The sequence below is a fragment of the Cryptomeria japonica genome, chromosome 3 (genome assembly GCF_030272615.1).
Source record: "Cryptomeria japonica chromosome 3, Sugi_1.0, whole genome shotgun sequence".
NCBI lineage: Eukaryota > Viridiplantae > Streptophyta > Pinopsida > Cupressales > Cupressaceae > Cryptomeria > Cryptomeria japonica.
Window position 1 is genome coordinate 585,238,958 of NC_081407.1, and position 22,235 is coordinate 585,261,192.

The 22,235-nt window shown below is 33.9% G+C and overlaps 1 protein-coding gene across 1 annotated transcript in view; it reads left to right on the top strand.

Annotated features, from left to right (window-relative positions):
* Positions 1-6,870, top strand: part of LOC131042660 (kinesin-like protein KIN-7O) — a 43,169-nt gene extending 36,299 nt beyond the window's left edge. Inside the window, exons 15-19 of the mRNA XM_057975981.2 lie at positions 81-359; positions 534-599; positions 738-914; positions 1,010-1,114; positions 6,367-6,870. Of these exons, the coding sequence (XP_057831964.2) occupies positions 81-359; positions 534-599; positions 738-914; positions 1,010-1,114; positions 6,367-6,588 (849 nt within the window). The 3' untranslated portion in view covers positions 6,589-6,870. The remainder of the gene's footprint in view (positions 1-80; positions 360-533; positions 600-737; positions 915-1,009; positions 1,115-6,366) is intronic.
* The last annotated feature ends 15,365 nt before the right edge of the window (positions 6,871-22,235 follow it).

Consider the following 22,235-nt stretch of genomic DNA (forward strand, 5'->3'; position numbering starts at 1 on the left):
ATTGAGGTATTTCAAGGGTGTTTTAGTGCATTTAATGTTTACGTTGCTTTTGAAGTATGAAAACTGTGAGGATGATGCAGGATCCAACTTGGTCTTCGAAAGAAAATTTGGGTAAAATAGTTCCTGGAAAGAGAAAAAGGGATTTGCCACCTCCTTTTCAGAAGTTATGTGAAGAGGAGGAATCAAGTTGCAATACTTCCTTGAAAGGCCCTGACAGTGCATCTGGTCAAGTAGTCCTGAAAGATGACATGAATATCCCAAGTTCATGGACTGAATGTGCTCTTCCAGATGCAAGTTTATCTGTAAATGTAACTGATAGAAAGAAAAAGCCCGCAGTAGAGAGTATGACATTAAGTGAGGTATGCATGCTGTGTACTTAGTATGTTCTGGATGCATCACGTTATGTCCTAGTAATTATGCTGGTATGATTAATGACACATTATCGTGTTGCTTAGGAGCTTAGGAATCAGCAGATGATAACAGATGGAAGATGTCAATTTTGACAGTCTTGTTAACCTTTCCTTTGTCTGCAGGCAAGAGATGAGCTTTTAGAACTACAAACAAGATACCAGGATTTAGAGTGCAAATGTGAAAACCAGGTATATTTCTTTAGGATATGATGATCCAGGCATTTTATCGTGTCTACCCTATAACCCTTTATTATGCTAACTTCTTTTAAATCGTATTCTGATGGGATAACCCATTCATCAATCTGAGTTTTGATATCATTGGAACAGAGAAAAGTAAAAGATTCCGAAATAGAAAATTTAAAAAAACGGTTAGCTAAAGCTGAAGCTGCTGCATATAAGCAACAAAAGGTTGATAACCTCCATCTTGGACGCTCTACTGATGGAAGAGGCAAAAGTTTGAGTGGATTGGAATCTGAATACATGAATAAACAGCTCGAGGATCAGGTAAACATATAGTGATTTGATTGCTTATAAGTGGCATTTGATGCTTTTTAGTTTTTTCTTCTGTGATTTTGTTTTAATATGTTTCTGTCATGCAGATCAAAACCTTAGACAATCAAATGTTATACATGCAGCAAGATTTAGACAGACATTTAGAACTAGCCAAAGAAGAGAAAGAAAATGCAAAAAGGGCTCTAGAAGAGGTATATTGTACTAGCTTTGGAACAATTAAATAATTTAACGCAAGAAACACTCTTGAAAGTGGTTATTCTTTGTTTCTATTTTGGAAATATACTCTTTTCATGCTCAAGGAAATATATCAAGTTACTAGTTGATGTATTAATTATCTGCCAATTCATCATTTATGTAAAGTTTTGCAAATAGATGAACAACCAGAATGTTAGTTCAAAGTGATAGTCCGTCATATATGGCCAATGGATAATTTTGTGTGGCTATTGGCAATTCTCTGCAAATGTCACCTCAGCTTTGGAAGTATTATTCCATACTGTTAGTTTACATTGTTAAGTTAAGGTGCATATTTAGGATGAATTTCCTTCAACTAAATCCTATGAGCCAAGATCTAGGTGAGAGGAGACAAGTTTCAAAAGTTGTAAGCAAACAAGCAAATGGTATAGAATGAAAATACTAGTTATTTCAATATCGAGGATGAAAACATACAATACAAGAGATTGTTTACACAATTATGGGCCTCTTGGATGGATTGTACCTAGTGTTGTGACGTTTTCATACATCGCCCCATTGCAAATGGAGACCCCCTACTTTTTAGGCCTTTCCGGTCTTTTGGCTTTGTTCTTGGGTCTTGTCACAACAGTCTCGTCAGTCTCTCTCTAAGTTTGCGAGTGTTTGGGGGTCAGATTGGTCAAGTCTGCTTTTCGTTTGGGTGAATTTGATGAAGTCTAGGACTCGTTTTGTTAATTTTAGGGTTTCTGCCTTCAGTCCTATATTTTAGGATTTTTTTTGCCAAAATCAAACTTACTATTTTTAGTAATTTCTATTTTTAGTAACTTCCTATTTTTAGTAAGTGTTTTCGTGACCTATTTTGTCCAAACCCTAACATTTTGAAACACTTATTATTTTGGAAAATCTATTTTTGGCAGGTTCTTCACAGGAAAACACTGAAAACTGAACATCCTCGAAGATGCTGAAGACTGAACACTCTTGAAGATCATTTCTAAATCGGGAAGAGTCAGAAGGCAGACAAGTTGGAAAAAAAAATGGTTAAGTTTGGAACTCCTATTCCAGAAGAGGAAAGCATGCAAAATCATCCAAGTCTGGAAATTCACATCAATCCACCAAATGTCATCTTAATCCGGAAATGGCCTGAAATTTGACTAAGTCTGAAAATTTGAAAGATCTTCCAAAATCCAGAATTTGCATTATAATTCCTAGGGATTTGAAACCACTCTCAAACATCCTGACAATATATATGAAATATAACTTAAAGTATGTTATATTTCATATATATATTCTGATAAAGGAAGATTCCTCCATGGTCTGAATTCCTTCCTCCTAGTGAAATTCCGCCCAAACACTCAGTAGGGCGCCAAAATGGAGGGGTCATGGAGGATTCAGCATTTGATGAAATTCCTCCACCACAGTGAAATTCTGCCCAAACACTCACCTGGGCGCCAAAATGTAGGGGTCATGGAGGATTCAGCATTTGATGAAATTCCTCCTCCACAGTGAAATTCCGCCCAAGCCATGATCAAAGCGCCAAAAGAGAGGGGTCATGGAGAAATCAAAAGTTGATGAATTCCTTTGCACATGGAAATAGCACCCTAGACTAATGGAAAGCGCCAAATTGAGGGGTGCTTGGAGGCATGGAAAATGATCAAATTCCAAGACATGGTGAATTCCATGATTAAGCTTGAAAATTGAAAATTTGTCTAAGGCATGAAAATCCAAGGGTCAAAAAAGAATGAAAAGCAGAAATCCCCTCGAGATTTTTTTTTTGAAATTTCCATTTTTAGACACCAAATCCTATCAAAATCCAAATTTTTTTTGTAGATTTGGACTCGTGGGAGAATTCTCTCTTCTGGACCAGGGTCCTAAATTTTAGGAAATTTCCTAAAAAATAGGAGATGTGAAAATTGGTCGAAAAGCTCCCTGCAAACATGATGAATTCAAAGAGCACAAAAATTCCTTCCTCAGGGAAGAATTGCGCCCAAGAAGAAGAAATTCCAGGAAAGGTCAAAATTTGGCTAAGTGTTGGAAATTCCTTCCTTTAGGACATAATTCCAGGAAAGGTGAAAATTTGACGAAGTGTTTGAAATTTCTTCCTTCAGGACATAGTTCTTGGAAATCATGAAAATTGGCTAAGGCATGAAGAATTTCCTTCCTTAGGGGTAAGGAACAAATTTATTTCCAAAGGAGAATTCCTTCACAACATGAATTCCACGCCGGGATGAATTGAAGGTGGAAAAAACAATTTGTAAGGCAAGGAAGAAATCAAAGATGAATTGAACAAGAAATTCCCCCCAAGGAAAAATTTGAAAAATCCATTCTCGGGCATCAAGAATCATCCGAATTTGAAAATGATGGTAGACTTGGAGTTGTGAGGGAATTCTCTCCCTCCTGGACTTGAAACCCTAATTTTTGGAAAATTCCTAAAAAATAGGAGATCGTGGAAAATCATTAAAAATCTCCTCCAGAGCAAGGAAAGTTCGAGAAACTTCAAGAAAACTCTTCATGGATCAAATTCTTCTCTCCTGAAGTTTTCTCTCTCCAAGGTTTTCTCGCCAAGTGGTAGCCGAGTCAACACACGCTGAATTAATGAAGCATCTCTTTGCATGCAGCCGTCACGTTCAGGGGATGATGGTGCATTTATGGCATTTTGGGCGATTTTTGCATGAGGCTACATTCATTGCATAGTGGGCACTTTTTGAATGTAATGGTTAATTAATGCTTTATGGGTGCCATTTTTGGAAGGATTGTAATTAATTGTATATGGGCTTTATGGGGTATTTATTGCTGATTCCCACATCTTGAGTGGGAAATCTTCTAGGGTGAAACCCTAATTAGGGTTTTGCATGTAATCATGGCCTGAGGCCTATATAAAGGGGTGAGCCCCCTCATTTGTAAAGGAGGGAGCCTTGTATGAAATTTTTGCGACAAGTTTTGAGATAATAACAGTGAAACATTGTTCTCTGATGGTGTCCACTTAAGTTATTTTTTCAAGACTTGCATGGTTTCACCTTCCTCACTTAGAGTAGAATTTTATTTTCTTAGTTGTTAGATAAAGTGCTTTGATTTCAATGGAGAATGTAATGGTGTCTGATGAATTTCCATGGTTCATACTTTTTGCATCTTGCTGATTGTAAGTTGCAGTGTAAAGTTAGCCTGAGCCATTAAACTTGTACGAAGTTCGATTGTGGACAGTCGTTTGGATTGCATCGTGTTGGGTACTCAAATCAACTTTCTCAATATGAAAATTCTTCAACATCCTTAGAAGATTGCATTGGTTCTTGCGGAGTTGTAGTTTATCTTGGCGAAGCAGAGCTTGGTTTATTTGGAATTTGTCCACCGAAGCATTAACTGTTGATATCACTGCCCTTAGGAGTAGATTTAGATCCTTCTAACCCTTTCCCCCTTTATTTTCAGTTCATTTCAGTTCGTTCAAAGCAGAAGCATCACCAAATTGCTATATCTGATGATGAAGTTCCACGCCACATCAAAGAAGTGAAAGAATGATGCAAACGTAAGGCCCCTTGGATTACCAGCAATCCCATCAGCCAATCGAGTCACGTCCATAGCATAAAGGAACCTTGGAGTCGATTGTTTGAACTTCTTGCAATCTCAGTATGCAATTGCACTTTGATCAAGAGAGAGTGAAGTGACCGTTAGGCAACTTTATTTTGTGTTCGACGTAGTCATAAAAAAAACGTAACACCTAGGAGATGACATGTCCAAAAGGTTACGAGCTTAACTTTCAGTCACTCACATTAATTTGGTGAGTTAGCTTAGTCTAATTAAGAGCTCAAGAATGTAATTGCTAATCAATGGATCAATTAACCTAGTTTGACCAAAACAAAGGTGGCACCTAATTGTCATCAATTGAGGATTGATCAGTGTTCCACGGGGATGCGTGCCCCCCCAAAACCTTGCGTCCCTTGTATGGGGACGTTTTCGAGACTTGGTGAATTGGGGGAAATGTTCCCCCACAACAACACCACCTCTGGCACCTCCACCGGGGACGCCGCTAGGTTATTTGCTATATTGCACATGCCATATGTATTGATTGCAACCTTTAACATTGTAAAAACTAGTATGCCTTTCATGGGGCACTCACAGAGATGTTATATTGCAAATTTTGCTTTGAAAATTTCAATTGACCTCAATTTGTATATCGACACCTTCCCCCCACTGTCGTCCTCCCACTGTCCTCTAGCTGTCTCCAAATTTATGCCCTTGGTCCCCAAATTTTTGTATCTTATTTTCGGGAATCTGTTTACGGTCACTGTACATTCAAATCTAAATAGGCTACTAATATGCATTTCAGACATGTAGGAACACCAATCACAAAAAGTTGCCAAAGTTACTTCTCCCAGCTTCAGTAAATGTGAGAAAGTTATAAAACAATTGCTCTAACAAACAGCTGTCAGACTTACAAATATTTATGATTTTCATAGGACCTAAGGTTTTGAGAAAAAAAATCCAGAGATGTCAATTATTTAGCGTCTCGTTAAGCTCTTGGAACATCTGTCTGGATAACTGTAGGAAGCTTTTTGGGGGACATGGATTTGATAAAAAAATTATACACACACACAGACACAGAGAGAGAGAGAGACACACACACACACACACACACACAGACACACACACAGACACACACGCAGCACACACACACGCACACGCGCACACACACACAGAGGATTGGAAGAATAACCATCCATTATCAAACAATGAACTGTACGTCTACCTTAATTTCGTCAATTGAAAGTACTTTAGAAGTTGTTTAGAGTGTAGCAAAACAACAATTAATGTATTATCTTTGAAAGATATGTTTCTGCTGGAATTGAGCCAAATATATTGTCTGATTTGAGTCCTTGCGAGAACGCTGTCTGTCTACAAAATGTTCCAAACGTCTCAATGCTAGCACTCCTCACCTTGTTGTGGTTAGCTTAGGTCACTTGAGGATGGTCTATACCTGACTATTTATCCTAATTTGTGTCGCTGTTATCTGCTTGTGTGCCAAGTTAAATAAAATATGACATAAGTTTACAAATCCTTGACTTTGGTAAAATGTTGTGGAATATAAGATTTCTAAGTTAAACAAAGCTATTTAAAAGACAGTTCTTATTACTCTTTTTGTTGGTTGAAATGAGAAATTGCATGGGAAGATTGGATTGTTAACGCAAATAACTTTTATACAATCCCACCACTTCGTTGGTGATGTCACCTCTAATATCTCTACGAAATTCTGCAATGATTGCAGGAAAACCTGAAGCTAGTCAAGGAAACAACAAGGCTTGAAATGCGGCTAAAAATAACAAGGGCAAAGCTGGATGCCTCCCGTGGTAGATTTGAAGAGCTAGTTAATGAAATGGACTTTATGCATCATAAATTCAAGGAGGCTACAAGAAATCTCAAGGAACAACTTGTTGCAGCTAGACTTGAATCATTTGAATTGAAAAAGAAGCTTATGGCTGTGGAGTGAGTAATGTTGGTAGAAATATGAATAAATAAATATAATGACTGATATATGTTGTATAATAGGGTAACGTATTCGATGAACAATGTTCTCTCTGCCAGAAAAGCAGAGTATAGAGAGCACGCTCAATTGTAAATATTCATTTTTTGTATCCAAAAAGTTTTAAAGGGTTACATGTTTGAAAATTCAGTCACATATTTACCAGATTTGACCTGCTAACTTCTTTTATTTTGATTTGTACCATGTAACTGTATGCATAGAGTTAAATAAAAAAAAACATTTAATAATCTGTTAACTATTCATATTTCTCTTCAAGAATATTTTGAATAAGGATATTCTTGAAAGTTCCATTTGGCAAGCCACCGGCACATAAAATTGAATGTTTTGAATGCATAGTTGTTTTCTTGTACCTTAACGATGGATAATTTATTTATTTACCTTAAATAAATGGATAATTTATTTCTTTGAATAAATTTGAAACACCTTTCACTAAATTTGGTAAAATAGCTGGTGGAGGGGAGGTCTAGATCAATTTGAAGCTGTTCAGTCGCAGGATTTCCTCCCTCAAGGATATTTGTTTCAATTATTATCTATATCTATTTGGATATAGAGAATAATCTAGATCACAAATAACATTAAATGGTATACTTTTTTACTCTTATCTGTATTCCTTTAAAAAGTAAAAGTTCTCGAAGTGTGAATGTTTTGCCTTGTAGCAAAATGCAGCTCAGTTCATCATAGACATTTAAGTGATATTATAAGCTCCATAGTTCCATAGTACCATGCATGTACATTTGAGCTTTTCAAAATATTGGTGTACTTTTTTACTCTTATCTGTATTCCTTTAAAAAGTAAAAGGTCTGTAATGTGAATGTTTTGCCTTGAAGCAAAATGCAGCTCAGTTCATCATAGACATTTAAGTGATGTTATAACCTCCATATCCCATAGTACTATACATGTACATTTGAGCTTTTCAATTTTTTTTTATCTTAAGTAGTTTAAACAAAATAATAACATTTAATTGATAATACATTTGTACCATATAAACCTTCAAGTTAACCTTGGGATAGATAATTGTAGCACGTCATAAGCATTTAATTAAGAATATAAGTGAAGAGATGAAAAGTGCTTACTTTGTTGTTGATTATCCACCCTTAGCCACTTTATTTTACTGAACGATACTGAATGGTTTTGATCATTTGAAATGCAAAGTGTCCCTAATCTTACAAGTCTTTTTACACTTATGTTTTCCTGACCCAAAAACTCAAGTTCCAATTTATACCTTATCATTAGTTGTTTGAGATGCCATTGTGCTTGTTGTAATGCCCCCTAGACATGATCGTGCATTATAGCATCCACAATGGTATACAACTGATTTTCCAATTCCAATGCCTGCCATTTCACTTTGATTCACGCCCTTATCCCTTTTTGTGCACAATTGTTTAAAAAACAACCATTTGATGTTTTACAAAAGGCTAGGTTTATCAAATAATTATAAAGGAGAATGAACAAATAGGATAGCAACATACATGAAGAACACATAATCCATAAATAACGCACATAACATGATAGAAGCTATTATTGCATTTATACACACCCTAACATTTCCCTCTTTGCACAACTTTCAATATTCCACCATCCCAATCTCTTCAAATTTGTCAAGCTTGATTGTCTTTGAGGAAGTTTTGTTATTCAACCTATTAGGACAGGCCCTCAAAGGTGTCTATATTACCTCTTAATTTAGATATCTAATTTTTTAGTAAATGTCAAGTTGCATATTTATAGAGGACAAATTTGCAATCTTACATGACAACTTTACAGTGTGACACCACCATACACATAGATATAGTTGCACAAAAGCATAGATTCACATCCAAATTTGTTCTCGTAACATAGAGATGAAGCAAGTAAAATAGAGGGGATATAGATTTAGGATTCTAGCTATTGATGCAACACAAAATAAGTTAGTTGATAGACAACTTCAAATTTCAAACAGACCTTGTTTTCCTTAATCCTAGTCTTTCTAGTCTTTAAATGAGAGAATAATGATAACACAATAATGGCAAAGTAAACATCTTGAAGAATGTCATACCCCTCCTTTTCATTTTAGCGAATCTAACATCTTACAAAACAATTTAGGATCCTTCCATACAATATTCTTGTTGATTTTCATGTCATCTAAGTGTGGGTTAAGGTTTTTCTTTTAGGTTTAAATTTCTTAGAACCTTAGCTCTTTCTCTCCACCCTTTCTTTTCCGTTCCTTGTCAAATGAATTCTTATATGTCTCTGGTTTTTATCCACGAACAACCTAGCAACACTTATTTATGTCTAACTTCTTTGTCATCATCTTATGATCCTAGAACACATGTTATCCTTTTATAACTAGAATGATTCTTATCATTATAGATCATGAACTAACACCTATTCTCAAATCCTTGACAAACATTTATTGAGTTTGTTTGAACAGAAAGAATTCCCTCTTCTCTATCTTACACGAAGTTATTTCACTAGATAATGAACAAACTTTGTTCACTCCTCATTTCTAACAATAGTGCGTTATATGATGGAAAGATGCATGCTTCTTTGTTTCCTTTCCTTTCTAGAAAATCAATAGTAGATGCATTTAGTGGCATTGAATATCTTGTGTTGTGTGTTAAATTTTTTGTTTTATCTTTCTATAAACATTGGCAAATAATGATTTCTTTTGCATGCATTTTAACAACATTTAATAAATGCAATACATCATGAAACATGGGGCACATTGTCTTTCTTTCTATGTGTTGATATGTGCATTCTTGGATTACTTTCCAACTCCATCTCAACACATCTTTGTAACTTCTACACATGAGGTTTCCATTTATTTTTAATAAACATTTAAATATCTATTTAAAAAATATATTTATCAAAATTAGAAAAAAATAAAATTCATGCACTAAAATTTCAAGTTAATATACACACCAAAAATAAATAAATTTTTATCTATATATAGAGAGCGACATTTCATGTAACTTCATTTTTTAGAATTTTATCATCAATTAAATTATATTGTCAATTTCATAAAAACTATGTCAGAATTTATTTATTATTATTATTTTTTTAAATACAAACATAAAATACACTAAAAATAACAGCTTTTATTAGTTTATGTCATTTTAAAATTAAATATATAGATGCCAATTTTTATTAATTCAAGTTAAAAAGTTGGAACAATGTTAGCCATTTTGCTTTATAAAAGTGTGACATAGCTATGTACTTTTAAAATTTTGGTTAGCAACATCTTTGTACCTACTCCAACTTTGCTTTATAAAAGTGTGACATAGCTATGTACTTTTAAAATTTTGGTTAGTAGCATCTTTGTACCTACTCCAACTTTCATTGGTAGGGTCCTAGATTGACCTACACAATATCTTTGATACAAAAATTTCAATTGGGAGACTTTGTTACACTAAACAACATGGAAAGATATTTAGAACAATTGGGAGGTATTGTAAAGGATATTCAAGGTAATTTTTCTCAGTTACAAGGGGATTTCTCTCAATCCCTTCAAATAAAACTCAAAACATTGATGGATGAAGTCCTAAAAGGCACACAAGTACATAAAAGAACAATGCATCAAAAAATACTTGTGGAGTTGTAGAAGACTAGGATGAATGAAGAGATGAAAAAGTGTGCCACTATCCATTCCACTTTGGTATCACATATAAGCATAATACAAACTATAGAGGGTGATATCATTGCCCTCTATTGGTTTTGTTTACAGTGGGTGACTATTATAACACTAGTCAAAGAACAAAAGGATTAGATAGAGCTGCACATTATCCAAGTGACCACCTCCTATGATTCCTTACAAGACTCTAATGGATATAATTGAGCACATATGGAAACTTTACATGCACAATTCTAATAGCTACAAGACCAATAGAATCAAACAAGGCATAAATTCTAGCAGTTAAGGGAAGTGGTTAGCTTGTTGTTGGCACACATCACCAAAATACTTCAAGAAGCACATAAATTGGCCCAATAGATCCAAATTCCTAACACTCTTCTAAAGGCAAGCATCTAATGATCTGGATTCAGGTACATAACAAACAATTGAAGTAGGCAAAGGCACAATGGGATAACACTTTTGTTAATCTCAAAGAAATCTACAAGGACATTATTCCTACACAATAGGAGTCAATTTGGCTTGGGGACAAGCCAACATTTTGAAAGGGGAGATGATGTTTGTGGGATAAAGGTTGTCACAACCCTCCTTTATCACCTTTTTTGATTTAAATACAAAACTCTATTTATATTCTTTGGATGAATTATTGAATGAATATTGTAAGGGAATAAAAATAATAAACCTCACACACATGAAAAATGCATATATATTTTAATTTGTTATTTAATTTTCCCTCACCCAAATTAAGGCACATGTTGTAGGAGGAATAAGAAGCTTCTAGAGGCTTCTCCACCTCCTTGCATGTAACTCCTCCCACTAAGCCTAATTAATTTGCATGGAGGCCAAATTGGGAGAAGAATCTCTTTTTTTCAATTAAAAAAATAGGTAGTGGGAATTGGTAATTTCTTTTATAAAATAGGTACAAGTTTCAAAAGAAAAGTTAGCCATTCCATAAGAAATTCTGCAATTTCTCCTTTGTAGTCCATTTTTTCGTTGCAGCCAAGGGTTTGTTGGGAGGATTTCTCTCCAATTTGGAGGATCAAGGAAGACTCTACACCATTTTGCAAGCATCTAGGTTCCTTCTACTTAGTTTATGCATCTTATTTTGTGGTAGATTAGGTTGATTAAATTATTTATGAGAGTGAAATTCATTTGTGTTTTGTTAAGAATTAGTTTTTAGATTTTAAATGAGATTCATTGTTTAAAGGAGGTTCATTGTCTAAATGAGATTTATTGTCTAAATTCTTGATATGAAATTAGTTTCAAAGTTTGCAGAGAATAAGATTCAATGTTTAATTTCTTGATAAAAAAAAAAATATAGTTTTAGATTTGTAGAGAAAAAGATTCTTTGTTTCAGATTTTTGAAAGAATTAGTTGAAATCATTTGATGAGAACTAGATTTATTGTTTTTTTTTGAGTCTTGATAAGAAATTTAGTTTCAGATTTTTTTTAGACTCATGCAAAAGAAAAGAAGAAAATTTTTTAGATCAAGGGTTAATATAGATTGTTAACTTGTTGTAAGGATTAAATTATTGTTTTTTTTTCAATCTCTGATTTGGATACTGTAAAAGAAAAAAAAAATTTATTATCTATCATTTGCTTGCTGTAGTTTGGATTTTCAGTTTGAATAATCAAATGTTGTTTTGCTGTAGAATTAAATATTCATTTCTATGAACAAATCTTATTTTGAATAAATAAAATTCTCCTGTAGGATTAAACTCATCTCTGTAAATTTTAGATTGAAATCATACCAACAAAATACAGCCATAAGCCTGCATAAAACCATCTGCCTTTCATGGCTGGAAATGATTTACTCTTTGGGATATTTTAATCTCTGTGTGGAAACAAAAAAAAAACTTACCCTTAGTTGCTCATCTAGGTTTCAATCCTCTGCACTATGCTGGGATCAACTTATTCTCCCTGTGTTGTTAATTCCTCTGGGTTAATTATGCCTGAGAATGAACCCCCATTACTACTTAACATTTTAATTTATTATTGTTAAATCTACTCTCTAACTATCTAAATTAACCTGGGAAAAAAAAAAACAAAAAAACTAATAATATGATAAATCGAATGAATGAAACCGTACGTATATATATATATATATATATATGTATGTCTGAAATGCTTCAAAAAAGACCATCGCATGTGAGTAATTGTCTGTACCACGCGGTACGTTGCATGGACAACGGCCGCAGGCGGATTAATAGTATGCAGGTAGGGGAGCGGTACCGTTACGGTACCCTCCACTAACCTGCGGTCACTGCTACGGCAGTGGCCGCAGGGTAGTGGGGGGGAACCGTGGGGCCCCCTCCTCCCACTAAGCGCACTGGGCACGCGTTGCCATGCCTTTGCATTATAAAAACTCTTTTTCGAGGAATGTAATTAAAGTTAGATGTTAATAATCGGTAAAATTTCGATTTGTTTCGTTTTATTTATTTTAAGTTTTAACAATGATTAATAACTTGTCAATAATTATTATTAATGTAATTGGTAATAGATATTAACATTGATATTCATTGATAATAGTTTTAATGATCAAATGAAAATATCACATGGTGTATTATTGGAAAAAAAAAAAAAATGGATTTCCCAAACCATTGAGGGTCTAATTGATTTTTGGGTGATAAACTTGAGCTTGCTTAAATCTTTAAGTCTTATGATTAATTCCAAAAGTGTAAACAAAATTCTAGTAGCTCTATATTTAATTGTTCTTGCAATAAGAGTAAACACTCCTCCTTTTTCTGCAATGATATTATTTTACTTCGCTTTATTTCCGCAATTTCTCATAAGTTCTCAATTATCATGTCAATTGTAGAATGACGATATCTCTCTTTTATTTTGAAAAGTATTTAAAGTTTAAATTGTATACAAGCATGATGCTAGTTTAGAAAACTAAACAAATGGAGTTGGAAAACCAAAACTAGCAGCGTTCGGTATATACGGTGCCTCTGGGTCACGCTTACGGGTAATGCCGTCGTGTTGAACTACTGCACTTAACGCCTAATAAAGCTGCATTAACGACGTCTGTGGCATCGTCCCTATAAATCGTCGGGGAGTAATAAGGGACATTTGGAAGTTAAAAATCCAAGGGGCGGGTAATCCCTCTTGGATCGATAATTTAATAAGATAACTTTTAATTGAATTCCACATCCGTTGAGATAAACCATAGTAAACCCCTCTTAGGGATGGTCAAGTTAAGAGCTCTCGTGAAATTTACTTATTTATTTATTTATTTATTCATCTCAAAGGGATATTGGTGATTTGCAATTAGGTGACGCTCATGATAAGTATTAGGATCTAGTTATTTTGTTTAGGCCACAAGAAATAGGCCATCTTGAGCCTTCGCTTAAGTGCTACCTTCGTGGGTAGCAACCGTAGAGAAACTGTCTGGGACATTGACCCTAGAAAGGGTTGCGTACCCACAAAATCAGTTTACATCAAACCATAGATTAGAAAATAGAACTACATACTTTACGCCTTGATCCCGCGCCGAAGCGGGTATGTAGGCAGTCTTGGGACGGAGTTGTCCCTCGTACTCAGGCGTTCGTGGGTGGGGTCTAGGCTTGGTTGAGTAAGAATCCTAATTGAAAGATAAGTTAATCAAACTTAATTCAATGCATACTCGGAAGGAATCCCGTATGGATTCGCTTGACTTCCCGAGGCTTTAAGCCAAATTCTGAGGCGGAATTCAAGCTTGTATTACTTTCTTACTACTCCTAAGGACGGCGACCTCGGTGCATTCTTGTTAGAAGAATGTAGTACTTAGTGAGTGGCTCAGGACCCGAATGGTCCCGATGAGTCTAAGTCTCTGGCCAGAGCATCTCCTATCCCGTTTGGATGGATGCCTACCCCGTATGGGTAGATGCCTATCCCGTATTGGATAGATGGAATTTACGTCCCGTATGGACAATTGCCTAACCCGTATGGTTAGAAGCTCATCCCGAATGGATGAATGCCCAATCCTATTGGATGGATGCCCAGAGTATGCAGTTGAATAAAACATAATAAAGGAAAACAAAAAAAAAAAAAAATTATACTCAATTTTTGTTGGATGATCATGGTGGGTTATTACAAAGGTAGAGCCTATTCAGATAGCATAAATCATATTGCAAACCACTACAAGGAGGTTTAGAGCCTCTAATTGAAGAGATACCATATACATTAGTAGTAGTGTATATGGGACATATCTAATTCGATAGATATTTGTATGCTAAAAAATATAATGAAAAATAAGACATAGACATTGGAAGACAAGAAGAGAAATATAAGGTAGATTAAGGAATCTATAATGTACAAGGAGATATAATGATATAATGAAAGGCAAAGCCTTGCTTGTGAGTACATGAATGAATTATGATAATAGATATATATTTGGGAATTCTAGATAGATGCATTATGGTTTATGAGAACTCTATTTTCTGTACTTTGTTAAACTAGTTGATGTACAATTCGGATCAACTCCTTACTTCCATTTGTATAACCGAGACTGGGGTATAAATACACCATATAAAAATTACTTGGTGCTCAAGACTCTAGTTTGTGTTCTCCCATTTTCTTGCTAACACATTTTTTGAGGGACATAACCAAAGCATGAAGTCTCTCAATATTTTCTTGTAAAATTCTTTTCATTATCAATAATACAATGTTTGGTTGAGGGTGGTCTAAAATTACTCTCATTTTTATTTTATGTTTTTATTTTATGAAATTTCATATTTTTGAATGCAAGACAATTTTATATTAATATTTTAATAAATTTCATAGAGAGTTTAGATGTGTATTTGATGTCAATTTGATATTAACAAGACATAATTTTACAAATTACTTGATTCCTTTGAGGTTGTGTCAATATATTTGCCCTAAAAGTAGGTACCAATCCTTGAAACAAGAGAATGATCAATTATGACATAATAAGGGTTTTTGGGTTTCATTGCTGTTAATTTAAAAAAAATATTTAATATAAAATTCAAGTAATTTAGAACTTGATTCTTGAGAACCTTCATTATTATAATTTTTTTTGCAATTTCTTACTTTTTTCTTTGTTGAAATAAGGTTATGATTTTATTTTATTGGACAAATAAAAAACAAAAATAGGTTTTGAAAGACCTAAAAGCTAAAAAAAAGATTTTTGGAATACCAAAGACTTGACACTAAAAGTAGTACATGACAAATAATTGGACTAACATATGTTATAGAGTTCAATTTTTTCATCGATCCCTTAAAAACTTGATAAATTTATCTAATAGAAATCCTTATAGATACTTCGATGACCTAACATAGGTAAGAGTGCAGAGGAAATAATCCTCTCCTACCAAGTGTTCATAATTAGTATAATCTCTACATTCTACATATATGTGTAGACACCTAAAATTGTCCTAGCCTAATTAAATAAATAAGAATCTGAAAATAAGACAATGAATCTATTGAATAAATATAATTGAACTTTGTCCCTCTAACACACTACATAGATTCATGTTTGTTAATATCATGCGCATTTAGGATTGCATTCATGTTAGATTGATCAAATATCCCTCATTCTCATGATTGTCATCCCTAAGTCACTTTGCTCAGTGATCTGAGAGCAAAGGCATTGGCTTGAGGGGTCTTGTGAGATAGAGAACAATGGAACATCCCTTGGGAAGTTGAGTTATTTCATATAGCTCCATAACTTGCACTAAGAGTCCCATTGGTGTGGACAAGTCCTGAATTCGTATTTTCCGTTTCATCACATCACTTTTCCGGCACACAAATATAATTGAACTTTGTCCCTCTAACACACTACATAGATATACTAAAACCTTGGGAGTTGAGATGCAAGACGATTAATCAAATAAAATTGAATTTTGTATCTATTATTTTCAATTTAAACCAATAAGAAAAAAGAAAAAGAACATTTTTACAATCATTTAAAATAAAAATTAAATATTTTTTGAGCAGATTGTGTAAATAATAGTTATTACAGTAACAAAACTTTAGTAAATATATTTGATATTATATGTTAATTGATGTAAATAGAAATACACCACATTAGATTGATCGTTAGAAGTTGTCTCAATTATCAACTATATGAATTCGTTGTTTCTGTTGATATATTTTCACTGAAACAAACTGTCTGAATGCTCCTACAGAAATGCAATGTTTCTCTTTCACCACATACTTTTCTTACATGGTATAAACTTTAAAACCTAAGTAGGCTTTTATCTCAGCTTCCTAAGCTTTTACCTTTAAATGATGTAGTATTCATCATTCCTGGTCATCGTTTGTGCATGGCACAAAAATGACAAGAGTAAAGTTATCCTTCATTTATTGCTTTTGACAGTTTGATCAATTGACTTCCCTTTCTAAGTGGTGTACAATAAATAATTAAGGGGTTTTAATCCATTGGAAATGGATTTGGTATGCCAAACAACCCGTGCATGATGGTATTAAACTTTGGGTAATGAATAAAACTATTATTTCTGTGAGTTATGGCATTGGCACGTCGTTGTGTCTTGTCTAGATTAATTCAAATATCTTCAAATACAGTTTTAGGGTAGCCTCTTTAAGAGGCAAATGCATATCTTCTTTTTTAGATCTTATACCCCTTAATGTAAATTTATGCTATTACACAATATAGGTAAGGTCACTCGGTAAAGTTATAATTGTATGAACTTCCATGTTTCTATTACTTGTCTTAAATCCTTTAAATTCTTCAAGTGATCATTTATCCAAAAAGAATTCAAGATTAGAAAGATAGATTCTTATACTATATTTAGGCTGGATTAATTGAAAAATTTAGAAGTATTTTGCTTAAGCTTAGATTTAAGAACTTGACTTTCTTCATTGAGATGATTATTTGAATTAAGTATGATTTAATCTTATATTACTTCTCATTCGATCACTTTTTTTTCTTGAAGGCTATAAGGTGGATGGTGTTTAAAATTCTCTTTTACAATTATATCAAATCTAGTATGCACATGTTGACTATGGAGTCAAATGAATTTTAATGTGTCACATATTATATATAACTCAATGTCAGTCAACAATATGGTTAGTAGATGTAATTATTAATTCTTAGTGTTTACGATAGCCATCAATGAAAAATTTATAAACTTAGCATAATTAATGTATAATAATCATATTTGAACTACTTAGGTCTTTTGTTTGAATATATGAACACTTACTATAATTATGTTACTATGCTTTATTTAATAATAGTATCTTGTTAGTATTATGGCCAATATCCCATTAATCATTACCATGTCTAGAAGTATCTTTATTAGTAATATTATTAATTATCCTTGGTGTATCAAATGCTATCATGAGTATCCTTGACCAAAGTGAATTGTCTGAAAATGATGTTAAGGAAGGTCATGATTATCCTCGATTGATAGTGGAAAAAATCATTTCTTTAGAGACCATAGATGGGTGTCATATATTAATTACCAACCCCATAACTTAGTTAATTCTTTGTGGTTCAAGCATAGTGAAATCGGAGATATGATGTACTTGTTATATATTACTACAATGTTTGAACAAATAAGAATACATACATTCTGACCCTGAGATAATTATAGATGACTTAAGGAAGTTGACTTCCTTGAGCCTAATAGTAGCATAAGATTAAACAAATATGATGTATGGTGTAAATGTTGTATATTTGAATTGGCCATGGGTTGTCTACTTGCTGTAGCTACATGTGAGATGTTATGTTGATCTTGGAACAACATTGGTAAAGTCTATTTATACCTTGTATACTAATTAATTATTAGAGTTACTAAATAGGTCTGGATATATCTCTTGTGCATTGATCTAGTGCAATATATAACATATGATTAAAACTTTCTATACTATACATAATCTATAACAACATATTGATTTGCGTATCTTTACATGGAGACCTATGTGTGAATCATCTTCATATCAAATCTAGCTAAGTCTTCATCTCTGTTTCACCTTAGTGTGTGGGAGCCGATGAGAGAAACTGTCTGGGGTATGAGGCCCTAGAAAGAGTTGCTTACCCACTTTTATAAATTTATTTATTTTTTAAGTTGAACTATGAAGTGTCTGTGCTTTCATGAGGCAAGGCCATCTACGATGAGCCCTAGAGACTTTAGATTTGGCCCTTAGCTTTGATTCTTCTAAGTTTATTTGGTCTTGCCACTCCTTCCTAATGTTATGTGTTTGTACTTGTGAGTTCAATGGTAGATTGTTATATGATCAATCTAGTTAAAGTAATAATATGATCTATCTTGTCAGTCATGTATCTAGCATTTGATAGATTTGATATTGTGCATCTTGTGGTGTAGACATGTATGCAGGTTCATGCGGTAGGTCGAGCCAAGTACTGAACATGGAAGAAAGAATGAGGTATGAACTGGCAAATTTTCTAGTTGAGTGTTGTTTGAATTAAATTCATTATTATCTTTAGTTGAACCGTTGAATGTTATAGCGAGTATAATCATAATCTCTTTTAATAGTTACATGGTATGTTTAAAAAAAAAAGTTGCTATTTCTTAGTAATGTTCACTTAGGTAAGAAGTGGGCATTATAGACCAAAATACTAAGAGGGGGGGGTGAATCAGTATTCTACTTCAAATTCTAAAACTGAAATAGTTAATATGTTGAACACAACTTAATCTTAATTATCCTTGAAAACATAGAAATGAATTGCATAACACATCCACAAAAGAGACACCAGAGATTTTTATACGTGGAAAACCCAAAGAGGGAAAAACCATGGAGAGGGTTAACTCTCAAGATAATATAACTAGTTATATGAGGTTACAAAACATGCTCACTATTGAAGGGCTCACTGCCCAGAGAGCTTATTGCTCAAATACAATCCGTTCACTACCGGAAAGGCTTACTGCAAAAAGGAGTGAATTGTGAAATTAGCATCTACACATGCATAAAATAGTTCTAGTTAAAGCTTCGACAATACACTATCTACTTGCAGCAAATCGGGTTAAGAACCTCTGCAAATCACTTCATCAACTTACTACTGTAGACGTATAAAAATGACCACTTTCTTAAGTGAATATTTAATATTCATTTTAATCTCATTCCTCTATTAAATTTAATTAAATTATCCACATTCATCTATTTGATTAAATAAGTTATTCAATTTATTTAATTAAATTCACCTAAGTCTTTTCTACCCCTTTAATTAAATAAGTCACTTTATTTAATTAATTTCCCTTTCTCCCCTTTTAATTAAATTTACATTTAATTAAATTATTCCTTGCAAATAAATAAATCTATTTTATTTAAATCCCCCACTTGCATCTATTTTGTTGAAATAAAACAATTTATTTTAATTAAAATTACCCTCTATCCACTTGCATTCTCCTACATCTCCCACTTGCCTCTCTAACCCCCCTTCTAGATTCTTCAAATCACTTCTAAATTAGCCTAGCCGATCTACTAAATATTGTCACATCCCTAAACAAAGGGAAGTCACTTCTTAAACCCTCAAAGTCTTTGAAAACCATTAAAGGTTTTATGTCTTCAACAAGTTAACTTTGAAAGTCTTCCAAACCATTAATGGTTAACTCAACCCTCTTGCATGATTAGAGACTTTCTCTCTAACTCAACCCTCATCTAACCCAAGGGTCTCATCAAGTATTTATTGCTTTGACCATGGTTATCCCTTTAACCCTTGCACAAGAGTTTACCCTTTGGGTAAAAGCTTTATCCATTGGATAACCCTAACCTAACCTTAACCCTTACCTCCTAAGGTAACCATGAGGTCTTCTCAAACATTTAATGCTTCTTACATCCCCTCTCAAGAAGTCTTATGTTGACAATTGTCACCATTTCATTGGTGAGAATTGTAAACATGGATTGATAACTTTCAATCCTAGCCCTTGATAAGATCATCCAATCCTGACCATCCATTGCCCTATTTTTTCTATAAATAGAGCCCTCTTTCCTCCATTTTGATCATCCAAGTTTCATGCATCTAATCTATACTTATTTTTATAAAGCATTTAGTCCCTCTTTGAATAGAAATAATCTAATAAACATGTTAGAAGCATTTCTATTATCATAATAATCATAATAGGCTAGCATATCATGTTAGGATAGTTCTTTTACTAATCCTTTCATCTTATCATCATATACATGTTAGTTTAATTCATATTAATTAATATCATGCACATTTAGGATTGCATTCATGTTAGATTGATCAAACATCCCTCATTCTCATGATTGTCATCCCTAAGTCACTTTGCTCAATGATCTGAGAGCAAAGGCATTGGCTTGAGGGGTCTTGTGAGATAGAGAATAATGGAACATCCCTTGGGAAGTTGAGTTATTCAATATAACTTCATAACTTTCACCAAGAGTCCCATTGGTGTGTGGACTAGTCCTAAATTCGTATTTTCTGTTTCATCACACCACTGTTCCTGCACACATTTTTGGTGCCCACCGTGGGGCATAACCCCATTTATCAAATCATTTTTGATGCAGGACTAACATTGTAGGTACGCGAAAAAGTTGAGTTAGTGCGTCGGTGCCTTCCTTTAGCGCATCCAAGCTGTCTGTCAACGCATCTAGAGTACTATTTAGAGCGTTGGACCCAAAACTTAGTGCATTTTGCAGTAACCTTAGCGCATAACAATTCTGCTAATTCTCGATAAACATTAGCGCTTTGAGGCATTAGTTCAATGCATCCATACAACAACGTAGCACATTGGAGAGATTTTGTAGCATGTAGGGTCTACAGATTAGCACATAATAGACACAGAGGAAAAAATACAGTTGTAAGCGAGATCAAAAATTAGACTTGTAGAAGTCCACCTGTAGAATACTTTTTGCTAACTGGTGTTTTATTGCAGGTCACTAACATTTGTTTTGCAGGATTGGAAGATTCATTTTTTTTACTATTTTAGGCATTTGATTAAGTTTTCTTGTTTCTAACCTTGCTAAGTTAGTTATTTGAAATTTTTAATTTTCCTTATTGGTAAAAATGAACTTATTTTCCTTTTGAGTTATTTAAAAAGAACAACAAAAAAAATCTTAAATCTTGCTTTCATAGGGAGAAAAACACTTCATTTTTGGGATTTAAAAAGAACAAAGACAAACTTTACTTTTGCAAAGTATAAAACGAACCTCACCATCCTTTGGTGTTTAAAATGACCCACTTCATTTTTTTGCACAAGTTAAAGAACTTCACTTTCAAAATTCTAGATAAAACAAAAGAGGGAAATCCTTCCCCTTTCGAATTTTTTTTGTTGACCATATCAAAAATTTGCTTTGTTGACCCGTATTTCTTTACTTAGATCAACAAAATCATTGTTTTGAAAATTAAAAAGAACACTATGCCTTTTTGAAGCAACATCTCCCAATAGAAGTTAGCAAATCACTGAATTGGAGGCTAAAAAGAACTATTTTGTGCCTTGTCTCGAAAGTGGAAGGTATATGCTCTCCCCTTAACTGGGTGATCAAAAAGCCAAACCACTCTTAAGTTTTCTATAATTCAAGCATTTACATCCTTTAGCAGGTCTGCTCTCTCGAGTTTCTCTTAGAGCGCCATTTAAATGGTCGGTGAGAGGGGAACAACCTAAGTGGGAACTGACTTTATCGCCAAGTGTTCCAACCCACTATAATCAAAAGTGGAGGATGATGAAAGTCCCTTCAATGGTTTTTCTCAGCGATTAGCCTTCCCCCAGTATCTTTAATATACGTAAAGCCTTTGTTCTAAAGGTTGGGAAGCCTCTTGAGGGAGTTTATCACTGAAGACCGAACAGGAAGATTGATTACGAACTTTAGCAATAAAAACCTTGAGTCGAGTCAGTATCCAAACATCCTCAATATCATAGTGCAAGGGTGGGGAAGAATCCGCCCCCAAGATTACTCACCATATATCTCCCAAGATAACTACCCAATTGTGAAGCAATTCACTTTGAGTTAATTTTTGGCAAAAGGCAAAAAAATGGGTGCCCCCTAGGGGGTGACACGACTGTTTGAGCTGCCGGAGTATCGAGACTAGTGGGCTATGATATTG